Source organism: Carcharodon carcharias, chromosome 3 (assembly GCF_017639515.1).
Source record: "Carcharodon carcharias isolate sCarCar2 chromosome 3, sCarCar2.pri, whole genome shotgun sequence".
Lineage (NCBI taxonomy): Eukaryota > Metazoa > Chordata > Chondrichthyes > Lamniformes > Lamnidae > Carcharodon > Carcharodon carcharias.
The window spans coordinates 19,108,279-19,125,684 of record NC_054469.1 but is presented as its reverse complement, the minus strand read 5'-3'; the positions used below and the strand labels follow the sequence as shown (position 1 = coordinate 19,125,684).

The following is a 17,406-nucleotide window of genomic DNA, read 5'->3' as shown; positions in this document are numbered from 1 at the left end:
ATTCTAGTCCTCTAAAAATAAAGGCCAGTAATCCATCAGTCTTTTTGATTATTTTCTGTATGCGTTCATGACATTTTAATGAACTATGTACCTGGACCCCCAAGTCTCTTTGGACCTCCATGGTTTCTCACTTTTTACCATTTAGAAAATACCCTGTTCTATCCTTTCTCGGTGCAAAGTGGATGGCCTCACATTTGCCACTCACTTAATTTAGCAATATGTCTTTGCAATTTTTCGTTTCCATCTGCACTGCTTTCAATGCTGCCAAACTTTACATCATCAGCAAATTTGGATGTTACTTTCTACCCTATCATCTAAGCTATTTCTCAGTATGGTGAAAAGTTGAGGCCGCAACACAGACCGTTGCAGGACACCACTACATACATTCTGCCAATTAGAGGACTTGCCTGTTAACCCTACACTCTGTCTCCTACCACTCTGCCAGTTTCCTAACCAGGTAAATGGTTTGCCTTCAATTCCACGAACATCAAATTTAGTTAAGTCTTTTATGTGAGACTTTATCAAATAACTTATAAAGACCTATATAACTAACAACCATAGACATTCCTGGTCCACTACTTCATCTCTTCAAAAAATTCAATCAGGTTTGTCAGGCGTAACTTACACTTCAGAAATTCATGCTGGCTTTCTCGGATCAGCTGAAAATTTTCGAGGTGTTCAGTCATCCTATCCTTAATTATAGGCTCTAGCAAATTCCTGACAACAGATGTAAGGCTAACTGGACCATAACTCCCTGGTTTCCCTCTCTCTCCTTTCTTAAATAATTAACACATCTCGCTGGTACAGTGAACATACACACTGTTTATAAAAACAGACGTCCACATAATTTAGATTATTGCATCTATGAAGAACACTGAAAAGGCATTGGGGGTGATATTAACTTTTATTCCCAGGTGAGAAACATGTGGATCAACCGCATGTTTTGCACGTTGCCCGAGGTGAGAGTGACTGCCATTGACATCAAAGCAGCACTTGACCAAGTGTAGCAACATGATGTCCTAGCAAAACTGAAGTCAATGAGAATCAAGGAGAAAACTCTCCACTGGGTGGAGTCATGCCTAGCACAAAGGAAGAGGGTTGTGGTTGTTGGAGGCCAATCATCTCAGTCCCAGGTCATCACTGCAAGAGTTCCTCAGGGTAGTATCTTAGGTCCAATCATCTTCAGTTGCTTCATCAATGACCTTCCCCCCATCATAAGGTCAGAAATAGAGATGTTCGCTGATGATTGCGCAATGTTCAGTATCAGTTGCGATTCCTCAGATACTTAAGTAGTCCATGTCTAAATGGACAACATTCAGGCTTGGGGTAATAAAATGGCAAGTAAATTTTGTGCCATGGAATGCTCTCCACTTGCTTTATTGAGTGTGGCTCCAAAAACACACAAGAAGCTTGACACAATCCAGGATAGAGCAACCCGCTTGATTGGAATGTCATCCATCACCCTAAACATGCATTCCCTGCACCACCATCGCACAGTGGCAGCAGCAATGTGTACCACGAACAACATGCACTGCAGCAATGCACCAAGGCTCCTTCAAGAGCACTTCCCAAACCCACAACCTCTACCACCTAGAAGGACAAGGGCAACAGGCACATGGGAACAACACTATCTGCAAGTTTCCCTCTGAGCTACACACCATCTTCACTTGGAAAAATATACCACTGTTCCTCCACTGTCACTGGGTCAAAATCCTGAAAATCCCTTCCTAACAGCACTGTGGGTGTATCAACACCACATGGACTGCAGCGATTCAAGAAGGCAACTCACCACCACCTTCTCAAAGGCAATTAGTGATAAGTAACAAATGTTGGTCTTTGCAACGACACTCACATCCCATGAAAGAATAATTTTTAAAAACCTATCTATTTAGCTGAAATCGGGTGGGATATAAAACCTTGCCTCCCCCACAGTAGCATCCAGGTATTTCTTGAATGATTCCATTGAATCAATGATTTTTGCCTCCATTGCTGTATTTCGTTAAATCAATCCTAAAACTCTCTTTTACTGGTTTGAATTTTGATGTCATATTCTACTCTACGGTTATTGTTCTCTAAGACATGCTACAACTATTATTTCATGTACATTTTCTGCAAATACCAGATTAAGGTAAACATCACTTCTCATAGCTTCCTTGACACATTGGGTCAGCAAGGAGTCATGTATTACATTTAGCAACTCTTGACCCAAATACCCTTGGGTTTACTCTGTTTATATTAAGTTAATTGAAGTCTCCTATTAGAATAAATTACTTGTTCTCACGTACATACGCTTTCTATTGCCCCATATTGCAAATTGTTCTGCTAATGCTGACCTTGTGGTCTCTAACATATTCCTGGAGCCAGCTTGACTTTTTCTGCGCTCTAGATCATTTTGTAGATTTCTACTCTCCTTACAATCCTTACAGTCTTTTATCTCCCGGGTATCCCTGACACATAGCATTAAAACATCAGCTTTTAGTCCACATTATTTTTTTGAAAGCTCTGCATGGCCCATAATGTTATATTGATTTCCATCCCGTGAATTTAGCCATGTTTGATTCCCATAGCATGCAATAACCAAAAACATTGCTGCACTACGTCTAACTGCCAGCTACAATGGCAAATGCCACCCAGGCAAAATCAACCTGGACTGTCACCCCACCACCACCCCCACCCCTAACTCCCTTCACCCACTTACTATCACAGTCATGGTCTACACCATACTCAAAAGTGTAAGCCATGTTGCGTAAAAGAAATGTTAATTTTCAATCATTTTCATTGTTGGCTAAGGGTGGAATTTTCCCTGCCCACTGGCGGCAAGCGTGTTTGGCGACGTGAGTGGACAATACAGCGGGAAGGCTGAAAATCGGTTTCGCGACATCATGAAACCAGTTTGCAATCGTTCACTCTACCCATCAATGGCAGGCCGCATTTCCCGCCATCGGACATCAGGAACTTGGTTGTAATACATCTGCATTTCATTATAAGCCCAGCTCATCGGAATCATCCCTCCTCACTGGATCATCTGAGCACGTCGAGGTTTCACAACTGTATATAAGCGACATGCACTTGGTGAGCTGTACTTAGCTCGGGACTTCGAGGTTCGTTTGCCTACCTTGCTCAGGGCAGCACTCACAATCATCAGTGTCAGGCTTCGCAGACAGCACCACATCACTTTTAGTGGGGGATCATGGGCAGGTCTTTACCTACCAGACCAGCCATAAGGCTTTTAAACAGCTGCAGGGTTAGTACTTGTTTGGGGAAGGGGGAGAAGTGGCCTCAGGCAGGGGAAGAGGCTTCAGGGTGAGGGTTATATTGGGGAAGGTGGATGTCTCAGGGTGTGTGTTGATCTGTGCAAGTGGCTTCAAGGTGGTGAGGGTTGAGGAGGCAGTCTCCAGAGGAGATGAGGCCAGACGGAGATATGTATCTGAGAGATTGAGTGGTGATGTCCATTGAGCTGGCAGCAAGTGAGATGCCAATGAATGTGTGATGGGCTTGAGTGTGAGAGTTTAGAGTGATGAGATTATTCGTCTTCTTTTTGCATTGGATCGCCAACTTCTTCTGTGCAGCGTTGGCACTGGTCACCACTGCCATCGCCTACCAAGCTGGAGTGGTGAGATTGCTGGGCCTCCTGCAGCCAAGACTGGTGGTAGAGGACATCACGACGGGCCTCCACGGCATCCAAATGGCATTCCAGGGACATTTCACTGAATCAGGGGGCTGCAGTCTTCATGCCTTTCAGGGCCATGTCTTCTGTGCAGCAGTCCTGAGCTGGAAGCACAGAGACTTTAAAGTGCAGCTGCACTTTGAACAAGGCACCTGGCGTGAGGAAGCGGCAAGGTGGCAGTGCGGCAGGCGAATTGGAGGCAGCCTGCCAGTGAAATGGCATGTCTCCCGGGAATGCATAATTAATGAGGCGGGATTGGGACAATACAGCATGAAAAGCCACCATTGGGGCCGGTGGGTAAAACATTCTTTTCCCCGCCTGCTACCAAACTTAGAGTGAAATCGTTCCAGATTTGCAATAAGAATCTCAACATTGTTTTGTACTAAGTGGTAACAACATCTTACATTTATAGAATACCTTTAGCAAAGCAAAGCCATTTAAAGTGGGAGGAATAAAGAGTTATCGGAGGGTTGTAAGGCTGGAGGAGGTTACGGAGACAGGGTTTGGCGAGGCCATGGAGGGATTTGAACGAGAATGTGAATTTTAAACTTGAAGAGTTTGTGAACCGGGAACCAATGTAGGTCAGTGGGAACAGGGGTGATGGGTCAGTGGGGCTTTTGTGAGTTAGGATATGAGCTACAGTGTTTTGGATAAGCTTAAGTTTATAGAGAGTTGAAGGTGAGCAGCCATCCAAGAGAGCATTGAAATAGTTAAGTTTTAAGGTAACAAATGTATTGATGAGGATTTCAGCAGCACATGGACTGAGGAAGGGGTGGAGACAAGCAATATTATGGTGGTGAACAGACTGTCTTGGTGATGAAGAGGATATGAGGACGGAAGCTCAGCTAAGGGTCAAATAGGACGCCGAGATTGCAAATAGTCTGCTTCAGCCAGAGACAGTGGCCAGGAAGAGGGATGGGACCTATGATTAGGGGACACAGTTTGTGGCGGGGACCAATAGATTCCTCTCCACCTGATATGTACACAAAGGATATGCTTACTGCAAATTGTACTGTGATTGTTGTAATGGAAACATACACACGCACAGTTGAGCCTGTACATACAGCTATTTTTTTTTTAACAACCACGCGTTTACACGAGATGCCAGATTTTCAAACAAACACGCTGAGAAATGAATGAAGAAACTCAACTGCGTTTGAAGGATAGAAGTAGACTGAAGCCTCAGAATGGTCATTGACTGCTCCCTTGTGGTAGACTGAAACTACTGCATCTCTGTTGCTTATTCATGTTGCTTGTGTTTTTAGAGAATCGATCACAATTCTGACAGGTTTGATGAATTTTCAATAACCTGAACCTTTGAATAATCTTGTCTTTTAAAAGCTGATTTTCATTACACTAGCTAAAATCCACTGTCATCGACCGAAGCCTGACTTGCAACGTCAGCTGAATACGCCACATAACTAAGCAAAGTTTTTGCCTCTCCTTCCATATAATGGGCCAGTTTGGAATTTTTAGTCCTCCAGTTTAAAACCTTTGCTGCAATTGTAAACCTACCACAGAACTTGTGAAATGGGACGAATAAAAGGATTGTGCCACTTGCTGCTGAATATCGAACAAGTGCAGCATTCAGACTTTCAGCATGAAAAATCTATTTTATCTACATCAATAAATAATATCAAGAAGAGTGCAGGAGGGCATGCCAGCACAAGGCATACCTAAAAATTAGGTGTCATCTTGGTGAAGTGACATCACAGGACTACTTGCATGCCAAAAAGCGGAAGCGGCATGAGATAGACAGAGCTAAGTGGTTCCACAACCAACGGATCAGATCTAAGCTCTCCGACCCTGCTACATCTAGTCATGAATAGTAGTGCACAATTCAACAATTATCAAGAAGAGGAGGCTCCACAAAGATTCCCATCCTCAATTAAAGGAGAGCCCAGCACACTGCAAAAGAAAAGGCTGAAGCATTTGCAACCATATTAAGCCAGAAGTGCCGAGTGCATGATCCATCTCAGCCTCGTCCTGATATCATAGATGCCAGTCTTCAACCAAATCGATTCATTCCATGTGATATCAAGAATCAGATGAAAGCACTGGGTACTGCAAAGGCTGACAATATTCCAGCAATCGTGCTGAAGGCTTGTGCTCCAAAACTTGCTGCAGCCCTAGCCAAGCTATTCCAATACAGCTACAAAACTGGCAACTACCTGGCAATGTGGAGAATTGCCCAGATATTGTCCACAAAAAGCAAGACAAATCCAACCAAGTCAATTAACCCCCATCAATCTTCTCTTGATCATTAGCAAAGTGATTGGAACAGTCATTGACAATGCTATCAAGCAGCACTTGCTTAGCAATAACCTGCTCACTGATGCTCAGTTTGGGCTATGCCAGGGCCACTCAGCTCCTGACCTCATTACAGCCTTCATCCAAACATGGACAAAACAGCTGAAGTCAAGAGGTGAGGTGAAAGTGACTGCCCTTGATATCAAGGCGCTATATGACAGAGTGTGGCATCAAGAAGCCCTAGCAAAACTGAAGTCAATGGGAATCGGGGGAAAACTCTCCACTGGTTGGAATCATGCCTAGCACAAAGGAAAATGCTTATAGTTATTGGAGGTCAAGTCACAGGACATTGTTGTACGAGTGCCTCAGGGTGTCCTAGGCCACCACCCGTGTCCTAAGCCCAATCATCTTCAGCTACTTCATCAATGACCTTCCTTCCATCATAAGGTCAGAAGAGAGGATGTTCACTGATGATTGCACAATGTTCAGCACCATTCGCGACTCCTCAGATACTGAAGCAGTCCATGTCCATATGCAGTAAAATCTAGACAACATTCAGGCTTCAACTGATAAGTGGAAAATAACATTCATGCCACACAAGAGTCAGGCAATGACCATCTCCAGCAAGAGAGAATCTAACCATCTTCTTTTGACATTCAATGACATTACCATTGCTGAATCCCCCACTTTCAATATCCTGGGTGTTGATTTGACCAGGAACTGAACTGGACTAGACATATAAATACTGTGGCTGCAAAAGCACGTCAGAGGCTGGGAATTCTGCAGTTCGTAACTCACCTCCTGACTCCCCAAAGCCTGGTGGCTTGGAGGGGGTATGGGGAGTGTATGGGGGTGAGGAGGTGTGAGGGATGAGGGCTGGAGGGCTTTTGTATTTTTATTTTAACTGGGACGAAGTCCCACTACACCAAGGCAGACCTTTTAAACAGGCCATCTCGGCATCCAGCAGCTCCTGTGGCTGCCTCCAAATATTTTCACAGGTCATCTGGCCCAATTCCAGCCCTCACCTGCAACCTCCCCCAACCCCCCAACCCCGGCAATGAAGATCCTTCCTTTGCAGGCACTTTCATCCAAGGCGGGCAGGTGGGCTGGGTATTTTCTCAGCTCCTCGAGGATGAAAATTCAGGCCCGAGATTCTGAACAATCAGATAGGGAACCAGCAGATCAGAATTGTGATCAAACAGGTAGAAAAACAGTAAAATGGAAAATAGTAAATGGAAGGAACATTGTGCAGGCACAAATTATGTCAACCTGGATCAAGCACGTGTGATTGGGTTTCACTGGAAGTAAAGGAAACAAACAAGAAAGTCCAGATTAAAAAATTAAGCTGCTAACAAGGAGACAATGTGAGCCCTAAGCCTTCCTGGTGCAATTTGTAGTTTGCAAAACGAAAGGCAAAAGAGGAATGTGGAATATGTAATGTTTTTAGAAGGAATTACATAACTGAAGTTGTGGGGGTTTGTTATAAATGCTAGTTCTACAGCTTTATTAAATAAAAATGATGATGAAACAAAAATGGATTCAACAGCATGATTGGATCAAATAGATCCCCACAGGATCTTCTGTTCTTCAGCCATTGTTTGCTTCAGCCAATATGAACGACCATTTGGTTAATTTCCCCTTGAGGGCAGATTTATGATGAGCTACGTGAAAAAGTTAACAGCTTTCTTTATGCTCCCTCCTCGTATTGGGGAGTTTCTCCAGAGCGAGCAGTGAGGCTTCCATGAGCCAGCCATTGCTTCTATTCTGATGTAACACAAAGTTTATTTTTCAAAAAAATCCAAACCTCATCCCCCTCCCCACTCCCTTCTTCACATGTGCAACTGCTCAAGCCTTAGCTGCACAGAGATTTTGTGGCTGCCTTCCACCAAGCACTGAACGCTGGACATCTGAGGCCAAATTGACAGCCCTGTGGCCAATTCTCAAACTGTGAAGGGCAGGAAACACAGAAAAATCCATGGTTCACACACTTGCGTATGATTAACATATCGGCGGTTGTTTGCAGCCCCAATGGGAAAACAGTGGGAAGGTGCACCGATTTTCCAAAAGATTGACACAGGGACAGAAAGCCTCAGCCAGTAAGTTACTAGGTAGAGTAATTTTCCAAGGTTCATTGCAACACAAATTTATCCTTACAGCATAAGACCGACTATGCAAGCTTTTGTGATTGCACCACTTAATAATTAAACATATATCAGAAGGGTAGCCCAAGTGATCATCCTTCCCAGCCTTTTTAATATCATCAAATGAACTTTAAACCAAGGACTGTTGAGACGAGGTTTGATGTCCAAGCCAATATTCTGCCCTCTACCAATCAACAGTCCAGAAGTCTAAATCTACTCAATTTCTCAAACAATGCTTTATGGTGTTAAACACAGTTGTGATTCAGCTAAATCAGTTCTAAGTGAAAGTGAAAGTCACCGTAGTGCTAGAGGACCAAAGGCTGCTCTCTCATTAGAGAGAGACAACTAATGGTGAGTTTAACCCGAGGGTCACCGAACCTCAGGCGAGGGGCGAGGTTGAGAAGACGAGGCCTTCATGGATGACCTCAGCCAGTATGGGAATTGAACCCGTGCTGTTGGCATCACTCTGCATCACAAACCAACCATCCAGCCAATTGAGCTTCTAAGATAATCTAAATGGCCCCACAGGGTTGGCAAGCAAGCTTGTTCCTATGGCTTTCAGAGTGAGCCAAATACATTTAAATGAACATGGAGCTCTCTGACATTTTAGATAATTCTTACTTACAGACTTTGAAGCCCAGCTTCTCAGCATATGCCCTTTTAGCCAGCATCTGTCCCTCTATCACTGCTCGGACCTCCACCTCTTTTGGAAATTTTGAAACCTACAACAGACAAGCAGACAAACAGCAAAACTTGTATTTCATCTGTTTTTACAAAGACGAAATAGAGAGAAAAAGCTCTAAGAGGGCTATATCATAAAACATGAACCATACAACATCCAAAAACCTAGATGAAGTGTTTATGAGGTTATGGTGTAGTCAGTACTTAATTCCGTCTTTCTGGCAATGCCAGGTTATTCATAGGTTTTGGTCTGTTACAACTGGAGATCAAGTCCACTAAACTCCAACTTTTTTATGGCCATTTGCATCTCTTACTAGAAATCCAAACAGAATCTTTGTTGGGCCTCATTTTGCTTGTAACTAAGTGCTATACCCCAATTCTCTGGCATCAGTTAATCTATCCTTTGTTGTATCCCTGGGATGGACAGCTCAGCAGGATATTCCAGGCAGAGAAGATTAAGTGCTCTGACATGTTAAGCCAAATGAAGATTTTTGTTGATGTGGCTTTGCTTGGGTGGAGTCATTGGGAATCTTTGACCTTGTTTTTGCAGCTGTCTTTATAGGACTAGGACTGGTTGGACTTGGCCTTGGGAGGCTGTCTTTTGCTTAGCAATGCAATCTTGAAACTTGTGTCTTGGCTCTTTCGCCTTTTTCTTTCCCTCTCATCCCTCTGTCATATGAAATAACTAGGGGAGAATTTCTTTTTTTTTAGATTACTGGCATCACTTATGAACTTAGATGATTAAGTTACAAGCCCCATAATGAATAAAAAGGAAGATTGTAGGGAATACTTATTGCACAGTTTCCCTCTTTTTACTTTGTTTTAACACTAGGGGGAGAATTTTCTCCCCATTGGTTGGGGGGGTGGGGGGGTGGTTGGGAGGGACCAGGCGCAGGCAGACACAATCGGCTGCTTGCCACCATTTTACATGGGCAGGCCAACCGTAACGCATACGCGGAAGTACTGAGCGTTCCCTGTGCGGGCAGGGGGAGTAGGCCAAGAGCGCAGAAATCTCCCTGAGACACAGAGCTGCCTCAGGGAGATCAGTTTGATATGTAAAAATTTAAATAAAGGAAGAGAAAAATTTTTAGGACATGTCCCATCATATGACAGTGTCAAGCTGAGGGATATGTCTATAAATTTTTTTGAAAAGAACTCCGTGTGGATGAAGTTTCATGATAAATGCAAAGGCCGCCTGGGCTCTTCACCTTAGGGTTGGACGGGCAACTATGTTAATTATTTGAATTGGAAAGTAAATGGCATTTAGAGGTCTTTAACAGTTCAGTGGGCGCGCAGCCAACTCCGGTGCCTGCCCGCCGAACTCAAGATCTGAATGACGTGCGGTGACGTCGGGATGCACACCTAAGGTCACCTAAGGTTTACATGTCGGTGAGTGGGGGCTCGCCCAACTGAAGATTCTGCCCTAGGTGTTTTCTTGGGTTCATAAATAGCTTCATTTACCCTACAAGAAGAATGTACATTTTTGCTGGCAACACCTAATTAAACAATAGGAAGTCATATGAATCATAACAGATAATCCTTACTCTGTGTACCAGCTACTGAATTGCAGGTGTCAGCTGTGACTCAGTTGATAGCACTCTTGTCTCCTAGTCAGAAATCATGGATTCGAGTTCCACTGCAGGACTCGAACAATAAAAATAGAAGGCTGACATTCCAGTGCATTACTGAGGGAGTGCTGGAATGTCGGAGATGCTGTCTTTTTGATCAGATGTTAAACTCTGGACCTTCTTGTCCTCTGATGTAGAAGTAATAGATCCCTCGGCACTATCTGAATGAAGAGCAGGGGGAGTACCCCTGGTGTCCTGGCCATTACTTAACCCTCAATCAACCTACTGTCTGTGCGAGCTTGCTACGCACAAATTAGGTGCCGCGTTTCCTACATTACCACGGTGACTACGCTTCAGAAATGTAAAGAACTTTGGGACATGCTGTGGTCCTTTGCTCCTGTCATCACCCTTGTCCTCAAAAAGTCAATCCCTAACCTCACTGTCCCTGCAAACTACCACCCTATCTTCAACATTTCCTCTCCAAACCCCTCAAATATATTAGTGCCTCCCAAATCCATGCCCATCTTTTCCAGAACCCCATGTCTGAATTCTTTCAATCAGGTTTTCGCCCTGCCATGATATCGAAATGGCTCTCAAATGACATTCTATGTGACTCTTGACAAATTAACATAGTTGCCCATACAACCATAAGGTGAAGAGCCCAGGCGGCCTTTGCATTTATCATGAAACTTCATCCACACGGAGTTCTTTTCAAAAAAATTTATAGACATGTCCCAGCTTGACACTGTCACATACCTCTTAATCTTTCTCAACCTCCTCAAACGTCTCTCCACTGTTATCCAGTGGATTGGATAGCTCCAACTTGGTTCCATTCTTATCCATCAAATCATAGCCAGAGTATCAATTCACGGCATCACAGAATCACACAGTGCAGAAGAGGCCCTTCGAGCCTGCACTGACACATGAGAAATACCTGACCTACCTACCTAATCCCATTTACTAGCACTTGGCCCATAGCCTTGAATGTTATGACATGCCAAGTGCTCATCCAGGTACTTTTTAAAGGATGTGAGGCAACCTGCCTCCACCACTCTCCCAGGCAGCGCATTCCAGACCATCACCACCCTCTGGGTAAAAGATTTTTCCTCAAATTCCCCCTAAACCTCCTGCTTCTCACCTTGAACTTGTGTCCCCTCGTAACTGACCCTTCAACTAAGAGGAACAGCTGCTCCCTATCCACCCTGTCCATGCCCCTCATTATCTTGTACACCTCGATCGGGTCGCCCCTCAGTCTTCTCTGCTCCAACAAAAAGAATCCAAGTCTATCCAACCTCTCTTCATAACTTAAATGTTTCATCCCAGGCAACATCCTGGTGAATCTCCTCTGCATCCCCTCCAGTGCAATCTCATCCTTCCTATAATGTGGCGACCAGAGCTGCACACAGTATTCCAGCTGTGGCCTCACCAAGGTTCTATACAGCTCCAACATGACCTCCCTACTTTTGTAATCTATGCCTTGATTGATGAAGGCAAGTGTCCCATATGCCTTTTTCACCACCCCACTAACATGCCCCTCTGCCTTCAGAGATCCATGGACACACAGGCCAAGGTCCCTCAGAACTTCCTAGTGTCATGCCATTCATTGAATACTTCCTTGTCAAATTACTCCTTCTAAAGTGTATCACCTCACACTTTTCAGGGTTAAATTCCATCTGCCACTTATCTGCCCATTTGACCAAGCCGTCTACATCTTCCTGTTGCCCAAGACCCTCAACCTCACTGTTAATCTTTTGTCGTCTGCAAACTTACTAATCCTACCCCCCCACATAGTTATCTATGTCGTTTATATAAATGACAAATAATAGGGGACCCAGCACAGATCCCACTGGACACTGGCTTCCAGTCACTAAAGCATCCTTCTGTCATCACCCTCTGTCTCCTACAACTAAGCTTATTTTGAATCCACCTTATCAAATTACCCTGCATCCCATGTGCATTTGCCTTCTTTATAAGTCTCCCATGTGGGACCTTGTCAAAGGCTTTGCTGAAATCCATATAAACTACATCAACTACACTACCCTCATCTACACACCTGGTCACCTCCTCAAAAAATTCAATCAAATTTGTTAGGCATGACCTCCGTCTGACAAATCCATGCTGACTATCTCTGATCAAACCTTGCCCTCCGTCAACCACGTCTTTGTGATGGCTACTATATCGCAATTCCACGTGTCAGTCCTCATCCTTAACTCATCCGTTTTACCTGTAATATTCCTGGCCATCCAGCCTTGCCTTACTCCCTTGAAACTTGAAACTTAATGCAGCTGTACTCCCTCTGACTTGATTGTTTTACTGTATTATGATGTGTCCTTATTCTGCTAACATTGTGACCCCTCCCCCTGCCGAATTAGTTTAAACTCCTCCCAACAGCACTAGCAAACCCGCTAACAAGGATGTTAGTCCCGCTCTGGTTCAGATGTAGACCGTCCCACTTGTACAGGTCCCACCTTCCCCAGAAACAGTCCCAGTGATCCAAGAATCTAAAACCCTTCCTCCTACACCAACTCTTAAGCCACGTATTCATCTGCGCTATTCTCCTATTCCACTAGCCCATGCATTGGAAGTAATCCAGAGATTACAACCTGAGAAGTCCTGCTTTTCAGTCTACTGCCTAACTCCCTGAATTCTTGATGCAAGACCTCATCCCTTTTTCTACCTATATCATTGGTACCAACATGTACCATGACATTTGCCTTATCACCCTCCCCCTTCAGGATGCCCTGCAGCCGTTCAGTGACATCCCAGACCCTGGCACCAGGGAGGCAACACACCATCCTGAAGTCATGTTGACGGCCACAGTAGCGCCTGTCTGTCCTCCTGACTATAAAATCCTCTATTACTATTGCTCTTCCTCTCTTCCTCCCCTCCTGTACAGACAGGCTGCTTGTGGTGCCAGGAGCTTGGCTCTGTCTTGCACTCCCTGGAGGAACCATCAGCCTCCAAAATGGAATACCGATTTGCGAGCAGGACCCCAGGGGACTCCTGAACTACCTATTTCTCTTGGACTGCCTGGTGGTCACCCATTCCCTTCCTTCCTCAAGTCCCTTCAGCTGCGGTGTGACCATCTCTTTAAACACAATATCCATGATGCTCTCAGACTCGCAGATGCTCCACTGTGTCCCCAGCCGCCATTCCAGCTCTGAAATCCGAGCTTCCAGGAGCTGCAGCTGGACACACTTCCTGCACACATGCTGGTCCCGGGTACTAGAAATGGAGCTCGAGGAGTACACCACGGCTTTGAGCTCTCCTGCCATGACTTACCCATTTAAATTAAACCTTATAAATCAATTACTCCAGGGTCCTTCTTTCCTGATCCTCGTTACTGCAGAATATACAAACTATAAACCACAAAAAAGACTTTAAACTATAAGCGATAAAAGTAGTAAATTATTACCCAACCTTACCCACTACTTACCAGTCATTTCTCTCCCTTGTAACCTCTACTGCTGCAGCAGGGCAAGACCACTCTCTGAAGATTTAAGAAGTTGGACAGCAAAGAAAAAATGCAAAGAACACCTCTTCCCCTCTGCACCAAATTCCCACTGTGCACCAAATTGTCAATACCCACACTCGCTCTGGCTGTGTCTCACTCAGGATGAGGTCTCTCCCCTGCTCGTGTGCAAACTCACTGCTCACTTGAAATAGCTTCTCTTCCTGCTACTGCAACATTACCTCTGATATCCTCCTTCGATCCCCTCCTTTTTCTCATCTATATGCTGCTCCTCAGCAACATCATCTGAAGGCGCAGCATTAGTTTTCACATATGCATTGACAACACAGAGTTCTACCTCAATACCACCTCTCTTGACTCCAAATTGTTTCTCTGACATCCAGTACCTGATGAGCATAAATTACCTCCCATTAAATGTTGGGAAGACTGAAACCATTGCCTTTCGTCCCCCACCAAAGCCGGGATTTGCTTGTCCCACCGGGACAGAAAATTTGACGGACCAGCCAGAAGTCCGTGGCAGGCAGGACCAGAAAATCCCTGCCCAAGTTTTGATTTCTACCTACTAACTAAATCCCTCTCCTTGGCATAACTCTGAGATTAAACTAATCTATTTATAACCTAGGTGTCATATCTGACCCCAAGGTTCCAACCACATATTCGCACTATCAGTAAGTGTGCCTTTTTCCACTTCCGTAACATTGGCTGACTTTACCCCACCTCAGATTTTCTGCTGCTGAAACCCTCATTACCTTTGTTACCTCTAGACTTGACTATTCCAACGTACTCCTGGCTGGTCTCCCAGATTCCAAAACTCTGCTGCCCGAGCCTTAACTCACACCAAGTCCTGTTCCCCAATCTCCCCGGTGCCCGCTGACCGACATTAGTTCCCGGTCAAGCAACGTACTGACTTTAAAATTTTCATCCTCACTTTCAAATCCCTCCATTACCTTGACCTTTCCCACCTCTGCAATCTCCTTCAGACCCACAACTCTCTAAGATATATGCGCTCATTTAATTCTGGCCTCTGGCGCATCCTCGATTTTAATCACTTGACCAACAGTTGCCTAGACCCTACACTCTGGAATTCCCTCCCTACACCTCTGCGCCTCTCAACCTCATTTTCCTTCCTCAAAACACTCTTTAAAACTACTCATTTGACCAAGCTTTTGATCATCTGACCTGATGCCACCTTGTGTGGCTTTGTTTTACAATGCTCCTCTGACGTGCCTTGGGACATTTTATTTTGGTGCAGTACTCAAATCTGGTTAATTGAAAACTGGCGGTGTCCGAAAACTGGACATTTTTCTTAAGTAGGCCATGCAAGAATTTTACTTTCTATTAAATGAGCGAACAAACTTACTGACTTGTCTGGGAAGTTGCTGCATCGGTGGTGTGCCAAGTAGTTATCCGCTTCACCCACCTGTCCTTTCCCACACTCTGAGTGGTTGAAGTGCTCCTTGACCCCACCTGACCCAGCTTAGAAAAGTACGGGGAGTTGCACTTCTCTGCACAACTTCCATCTCAAGTATTTCCCTAGTGACCTGAAGTGAACTTTTAAGTTGTGGCCTTACCAAAGCGTTATCCAGATTCAGTGTGACTGCCTTAGGCTTAGACTTGATCGCTGGCAATCTTTATCTAATTACACTACAGGTGCTGTGAAATGCCTCGGGACCTTTCTCTGAAAACTGGCAAGATCCGAAGTCCAGCACAGGCTCAGTCCCGAGGTTGCTGGTTTTGTGACACTCTACCTGTACGTTAAAGGCGCTATATAAATATATGTTGTTTTGAACACATTAGATTAGAAGGCCATTCAGCCCTTCGAGCCTGCTCCGCCATTCATTATGATCATGGCTGATCATCCAACTCAATAGCCTGCTCCCACTTTCTCCCCATACCCTTTGATCCCTTTCGCCCCAGGAGCTATATCTAACTCCTTCTTGAACGCATATGTCCCCGGACATACAATCTTACCAGATTGAGACCAGTTCTGAACTAAAAGCAGATTTTATTTTCATAAGGCTGCTGAATGAACAGTAGACAGTATAAAGCAGTGAATCATACATTCCTCCACTATCCTCAATATATAAAATAACAAATATGCCACTCACATTCCCTCTAAACTGACATCAGAGGGTGGTGAATCTTTGGAATTCTCTGCCCCAGAAGGCTGTGGAGGCTCAGACATTGAGTATGTATGTTCAAGACAGAAATCAATAGGTTTCTACATAATCAAAAACGGCAAGGCCGGGATTTTATGCGCTAGTCGCGGATGTGCGCCTAACCCAGAAGAGCGTTAAATCTTGCGAGAAGACATTGGGCACATGTCTCGAAGTCACCTCATACTTGTGTGGTGTTTCGGTCGGCAGGCACTTGCGGGACTTGGAAGCGTGCCCGCTGACAATTAATCAGTCACTTAAGGCAATTAAAAGTGCAACTGAAGACAATTTTACATTGCCTGTGTGATTTTACGCTCATCGCACAGGCAATACGGGCAGAGGCCAACTCGTTTTTCACTTTTCTCATCCAAGGGCGAGGTAAAAGGGGAGCAGAGCATTACCTGTAAGTGTTGTTAGGAGCTCAGATGAGAGTTTGCTGCCGTTTGTTTGCTGAGATTTCAGACCTTTTCCTGTGGTTTCTTCTGTAGCTTTTGCTTCATTAGCTTTGTTTTGAGGACTCTTTTGTTTTGTCAACTCTCTTGGAGCATGTCTGTTAAGTGCAGCCTCCAGTGCACAAGACAGTGCCATCTGCATTTTGGCTGGGGAACCTCCTCTGAGGAGAAGCGGAAGGCAGAAGGGAGGGGAGGACAGGTGTCCACAGGCAGCATTGCAGTGGACAGACCTGTGGGAGGAGAGATGCAGGCACAGGGAGTGCAGGGCCAGCAAGGCGAAAGGGGCTGCAGAAAACACCACTATCCTGCTGCCCGAGTGTAAGGCAGTGAACGAGCTACCTCAATATGTCTGAGGTCTGGTGCCACAGGGGCCTCTGCTTCTCTAGGGTCACCGTGACATCAATATGCCAGATGATTGGTCTGGAGATTGTCTCCAACTGTGTGAGTGGGCACCCAATGCCAGTGGTCCTGAAGGCCACAATGGCCTTAATTTATTTTTGCTTCCGGATCTTTCCAGGGGTCAGTGGGGTATCTGTGCGGAGTGTCCCAGTTAGATATCCACATTTGTGTCAGGCTCGTCACTGACTCTCTGTTCAGACAGGTCCTCACATTCATTCAATAGCGGATGGACCAAGCCAAGCAGGCTGAGCAGGCCAGAGGCTGCGCAGCTATTGCTGGGTTCCCCTACATATAGGGTGCCATAGACTGCACTTATTTGGCCATCAATGAGCTAGCGAGTCAGCCGGGTGCCTTCGTGAATAGAAAGGGTTACTCCATGAACATGCAGATAGTATGCAGCCACAAGTCTGTGCAAGGTACCATGGCAGCTCCCATGATGCATACATTCTGAGTCACTCCCAGGTGCCAAGACTGTTCATGGCTCCAGCTTGGCTGGATGGTTGGCTGCTAGGTGAAAAGATGGCCCATCACGCCACTCCGGCACCCAAGGACAGAGGCAGAAGACAGATACAATAGGAGTCATGTCTCCACAAGGACAGTGGTTGGAAAGACAATACGGC

At 45.1% G+C, this 17,406-nt stretch overlaps 1 protein-coding gene across 1 annotated transcript in view; it reads right to left on the bottom strand.

The window, feature by feature from the left end:
• The window catches only part of xylb (xylulokinase homolog (H. influenzae)), a 247,710-nt gene that overhangs the window by 151,697 nt on the left and 78,607 nt on the right, over positions 1-17,406 (bottom strand). Inside the window, exon 19 of the mRNA XM_041183919.1 lies at positions 8,684-8,780. Coding sequence (XP_041039853.1) covers positions 8,684-8,780 — 97 coding nt within the window. The remainder of the gene's footprint in view (positions 1-8,683; positions 8,781-17,406) is intronic.